The 6,362-nt window shown below is 34.0% G+C and overlaps 1 protein-coding gene across 1 annotated transcript; it reads right to left on the bottom strand.

The window, feature by feature from the left end:
• Positions 1-1,016: 1,016 nt before the first annotated feature.
• LOC107423440 (uncharacterized) lies at positions 1,017-1,973 on the bottom strand. The gene has a single exon (XM_016032993.4). The coding sequence runs from the start codon at positions 1,971-1,973 to the stop codon at positions 1,017-1,019; it is 957 nt and encodes a 318-aa protein (XP_015888479.3).
• Between the last annotated feature and the right edge of the window lie 4,389 nt (positions 1,974-6,362).

Raw genomic sequence — 6,362 nt, 5'->3', positions numbered from 1 at the left:
TTTCCTTGTTGGTTCCGTTTGTACTTTCCTTATTAACTTTTTCGGATAACAAATTGAATTGGTCTGACCAAAATCAAACTATTCTGAATTTGTGAAAGATGTTTTTTTTTTTTTTTTTTTAAATAAATTTTAAAGGAAAAAAATGTTTGTTATCCTAACTCAGCATATATTTGGGTTGGATCGAAGGAGTTCTAGAATTGAATTACGTTTAATATATAGTTCGAAATGCAACGCGGGTGGTAAACTTATTCCGGAATTGGACCATGTCTTAAAGGTCTGGTTGTTACTTTGATTGGTCTGCCACTCCAGTTTATCAGAAGCTTCCTGAATATGTTGGCATTTGGAAAGGTAAAAAGAGGTTTCTATTATCTTGCATTTCCACTAATCTACTTTATCAAACTGCATATTCTGCACTGTCTGATTCTCTAGAGACATCCCCAATATTGATCCTCCAGATTCAATTTGAATATGATTTTCAGGTGCTAACTTAGTGGCAGTGATGGCAGAAGTTGATAGGATTTCATATTGATAATTATGTAGCTTAACAAAATAAAGTGCACACCAAAAAGAATATATAGAATCATATATCTTAATTATATTCAAGTTTTCTTGTTTAATCTTTATTTATTTATTCATTTCCTGAGATATTTAATTCATTCATAATTCCTCAATAGCTTTTGTAATTTGAATCATTAATCAATTCCACATCAACATGCACCAAAAAGTCTAATACGCGTTCGTACAAACATGGCCATGATGAAACGTCCAAAGAAAAAATAAAAAAAAAGAAAAAGAAAAGAAAAGTCAAAGTTCAAAAGAGAAAGAATTTGGAAATTGGTTATGAAGAGCAAAACCATATATACTATGATCAATAACAAAAATAAATACAATATTTGAAAGAAACTATTATGATCAAGATCTGAAAATACCTATATATATATATATATATATATATATCAAACATGACTGAATTTTTCAAGCTCAAGTTCCTCGGTCTTCAAAGGACCATATCCACCTCAAACATTATTAACTTGGTCAAGTTCAACTTTCTCTTGGTGGTAAGACTTGCAAACAAAGTAGAGAACTGTTTGGCTGACTAATTCAATCAATGTGAACATAATAGGCAACAATGAGGATATTATCACAGACATCGTTCCCAAAGACCATGCATACATAACCAGCTTCCCATATGCATATTGAACGACACAATGGACAATAGCCAGAAAGAAAAACATGATGATAGCCACCACCCACATGTTTCCCTTGAGAAGCTGATTGCTCTTTTTCATGGCCGTAAACCCTCCAGATTCTTCTAACACAGACACCACGTTAGCCAATTGCGAAATTAGCATCAGGTACACCAACCCTGTCAAGTAGGTGAGCATGACAAAGAAAACCACAATGGAAATAGTTATAACACTAGCTCTTGAGCTTATCACGGTTAAAAATGTTGTGCACGCGGTTGCGAGTACTAGCGTCGCCACTGCTGTGAAGGCGATGAAGGCGATGAAAGTAGAGAAGAAGGTGAAGAAGAGCCTCTTCCAAACCTTTGAGCAGACAACGGCCATGACCTTGGGGAAAATCACATCATCTTGGCCGGTGTGGATATATGCTGCGGTGTAAATACCTGCAGAGGTGTAGAGGAGTTTGAAGAAGAGGGTGGGGATAAAGCATTCAAGTTGTAAGCGCCAAAATGGTGCGAATTCGGAGGAAAACAGATGGGAATAAGGAATGTAGGGCCCGAAAGTAGCGAGGCCGCTTTCCTGGGTTTGGTTGAAGGTGGTAGTAGTATTAGTTTGATTATTGAGGCCGGTTTCAGGTAACAATGCATCGGAAGCTAGTTTGTTTATCAGGGAGATGAAATAGGTAGGAAGGATGAGGAAACAGATGATTTTGTAAAGGCTCACATTCCCAGAGTTGATGATTTTGTAGGAATCTTTGAAAATACCAAAGACTACCCCGAGGGACTGCATATTTCCTTCTCTGTTAGAAAGTGATTTTCTCTTAATTTGGTTGGGTTTTGGGTTTCCGAGAATGGGATATATGAAGAAAGGTGAGGAAGGAAGAGAGGAATAGAGCAAATTTAATTAAGTTTGCATCTTGATCCTGTTTGAGGGTAAACTCTTATAGGAAATTTGGAGTAAGACTTTTTCTGATATTTCTTACGTACGAAAACGCGGGATATTAATATGCAATTGTGAACTAGTTGAAGGATAAGGTCCTCCAACACGCATTTTTTTTTACCCCTTAAGAAACCTCCTTCTAATTATTATATAATTATTAGAAAAGTTTCATTCAATCTCCTTCGATTTTATGTTAATTATAGTTGGACTCCTAAGTTTTTGGAAAAATTAAAGCGAAATTGCTTTAGCTCTAGTTTTTTTTTTGGTCAACTTTTGTTTTTGGTTCAAAAGTGCTAAAAAGTAACCAATACCCCATATCATAGTTTTTTGTATTTTTTTTTAAGTAAAAAAAATAAAAAATAAAAAATAAGAGCAAAGAAGTGCTTGAACACACTGCTAGTTTACAACATTTCTAAGGAATTTTTAATTATTTACTTTATTCTTCTTATTTTAAAGAGTTCATTTCTTTAAAAAGCTTCCAATCCATTTTTTATTGTGACAATAAAAATTGTTTAGACTCATTAAATATAAAAGCCAAAACCACTTTCTATATATTTTTATATAATTTTTTATTTTGTGTTGCATAAATTTCAATACCACTAGCAAAACTTTTTATTAAATAAATATGTTTATTATTTATGTTATAGTACACAATAATCAATGCTTATAAAAAATATTGAAATAAAGAGTATAATGAAGAATTTGGTTGGAGAACCAAATAAAATTTGATTTTAAAGATGCTTTCTAATTTGAAAAAAATACTCTTTAAATAAAAAATAAATAAAAAATTGGGAATGCTCTTATAAGTTAATCGAACATCAATATCTATAATAAGTTGAGATATCCTTGGCCTTTTACTAATTTTATTTTGATGATCTAAAATTTTTTTTAACATCTAGTTCACATAAGTATGGTACATATCGGATAAATCTAATTGACAATGACTATTAACGATAAATTCTGAGTTCAAAAATTAATGTTAAAATCTATCATTTATAAAATTAAAAAATAAAAAAAGAGAGAAAGAAATTCATATTCATATAAATCATAATGATATCTATAAAAAAGCACAAACCGTACATATCAAAAGATTCCAAGACAGGCCATAAGAATAGCAGAGAAAAAAGTCATGAGTTAATGAGAGAAAATATGGAAACTGGTTTACATATATGATTAATTAAGACAAGTATGTACTACAAATTGTTAACAAACTAGCAAGAATACAGAAGAAATTATTATGATCAACATCTGAAAATAATGCTTACATAGATAGATCAAACTTGATTAAATTTCACAAGCTGAAGTTCCTCGCGGGTCTTCAAACATGACCAAATTCTCAAGCTGAAATTCCTCGCTGGTCTTCAAAGGAACATATTCTCCCAGAACATATTTGTCTAGATGATTTGACAGAACCAATTTGTTAACATTCTCATCGTGGTAAAACTTGCAGACAAAGTAGAGAAGTGTTGGGATGACCAGCTGAAAAAAACTCAGCACCATAGGCAAAATTGAGCATATTATCTGGGAAGCAAACCCAACCACCATGCCCAGAGACCATCCGTACATAACCATTTTCTCAAATGCAGTTTGTACAGTGCAAAAGAGAACAGGCAGCGAGAAAAATATGATGACGGCCAACCAAATTTTGCCTTTGAGTAGTTGCTTGCTCTTTTTGATGGCCTTAAACCCTTGTGCTTCTTCCAACACGGACACCACGTTAGCCAATTGCCAAACTATTCCCAGTTATACAAAACCTGCCAAGTAAACAAGCAAAATGAGTGCAATCACAGCACAACCGGACACAGTTACTACTAGAGAATCGGTCGAGATCACGACGGCGATAAATATGACAGAAGCAATAATAATGAGAACTGCCCCTATAATGTAGGGTATGAAGGCTATGAAAGTACACAAGGAGGTGAAGATGAGCCTCTTCAAGACCCTGGGGACGACAGCGGCGACCTTCTTGAAAGTCACCTCTCGGTCGGTGTGGATACATGCTACAGTATAAAAACATGCAGAGGTAGAGAGGAGGCAGAAGATGAACACGGAGACGAAGCAGGGTAGTTGGAAGAGCCAAAATAGGGCAGATTCGGAGGAGAAGATATTGAAATACGGTTCTTTGAATATGGCTTCGGATTGCTGGGTTTCGTTGAGGAAGCAGCAGTACTAGTACTCTGGTTGAAGACTGTGGTCTTGTTGAAAAAGGCAGTCTGGTAGATGTAATTTTCGACAAAGATGTTCCAAAAGAAATCATACGAAACTTGTTGACTTGCCATGGAGATCAAATAGGAAGGAAGGATGAAGGCAAGGCTGATCTGGGTAAAGATCTTCCTCCATGTAGTGATTATATTGTAGGATTCTCTACAGATGACAAAGAGCCCAGGAGACTCCAATTTTTTTATTATTATTATTATTATTTTTTTTGTTACAAGTTTTTTTTTTTTTTTTTTTAATAGTGAATTATTGCTTGCTCCAGGGACGAATGAGTAAGGAAAAGGTTGTAGAATGGAAATTATATTGATTTTCGGAGTTAATTTTATAAAGGAAAATTAAGGTAGGACATGTTAAAATACTGATAGCTAGTTTTGATAAAGTTTCCACCTAATTTTCCAAGATAACGCCAAAATGATTAAAAGCACTCTGTTATGTGTTTAGGTACAAAGTACGGTAGCAGTGTATCAGTGTTAAAGTAGTGGCGTAAAGGACGTCCACGAAAATTATCCTAATTAATGTGAAATCCGTCGGAAAATGTGGACTAAAGTATGTTGGAACGTTGGAAAACACATACGTACACACACACACACGCACACACACACACACACACACACATATATATATATATATATATATATGAAAATATTTACTCTCGGAAAAGTCCTCGAGTCCTCGACCAAATCCATAACCATTAAATCGTGTGGCTCATATAAATTTAATAATTATAAATAGTTGTTGTCCACCATATCATATCTACTTTACACAATGATAACCCTATGTTTATGTGTGTGTGTGTGTGTGTGTGTGTGTGTGTGTGTGTGTGTGTGTGTGTGTATATATAGGTAAACGTAGTCAATACCGTGGCACATGTGTTTTGTAGCGTGTGCGTGGGTCTAAGACTCTGGTCAATGCTCCTATCTGATACACCCTAAGCGAATGTGTTGGAAATTTTTGAACTCGATCGATTCGGGCTCTTATTCATTTCAACATTTCCATTATCAGTTAATTTCGAAATAATTAGAACTAAATTTTCATCAAAATAGTATACAATAATATTAAATTAAAGATAGGATTTAACGGAGAATTATTGAAGCTGAACATATATATTGCATCCTGACCTTAATAAAAGGGATCGAATTTATTTATATATATATATATATATATATACTTGTTGTCCCAGTACTACTTCAAATCGTCTTGCAGACGAAGTAGAGGCTAGAGAATATATATGTATATTTAACTAGCAAATGAATTCTTCGTCATAGTTAATAAAAAGGATAGCAGACAAGTACCAATTACTGCTTTATTTTGATGGATGACTCGTGAAAACTCACCAACCAATTGTGCGTATTATTTTGGACAATTTGGTAGTAGACGTACATAAGGAGTTAAGAGCACATTTTCTGATTTCCCGTGACAAATAGCATTTTTGAAATCTTAATCTAAATTCCATATAGCAAATCTAACTCATTAGTAGTCTACAAAGTAATTAGCAGGCCTAACCCGAAAATGCTCAATCTTACTTCCAACCCATATCAGTGACAGGGGTCCCTACAGCACTAGGAGTACTTTATTGGAGATTTAACTCCTTGACCCCCTCTTGTTTTGGTTGGGCTTTTAAACTTTTGGGGACCACGATTATATAAACTTATATTACATGCATAGAATATATACATATATGTACACACACACATATATATATATATATATATATATATATACGAGGAGATATTCTATGATGATGATAATTAAAGGCAACTTAATTTAAAATATAATAAAAAGATTCCGCCCAGTAAAATATGATTATATATATATCAAGGAGATCTAACAGGGCCAATTTGTCGATATTCTCACGGTGGTAAGATTTGCACACAAAGTAGAGAACCGTTTCAATGACAAAGCCAAATAAACTCAACACCACAAGCAAGATTAAGCATGCAAGCCCATAAAGTACTCTATATATCCACCATGACCATGCCCAGAGACCATTCATTGATGACAACCATAATCTCAAATTCAAAA

The sequence above is a fragment of the Ziziphus jujuba genome, chromosome 7 (assembly GCF_031755915.1).
Source record: "Ziziphus jujuba cultivar Dongzao chromosome 7, ASM3175591v1".
Classification (NCBI taxonomy): domain Eukaryota; kingdom Viridiplantae; phylum Streptophyta; class Magnoliopsida; order Rosales; family Rhamnaceae; genus Ziziphus; species Ziziphus jujuba.
This window is presented reverse-complemented; position numbering and strand designations above follow the sequence as displayed.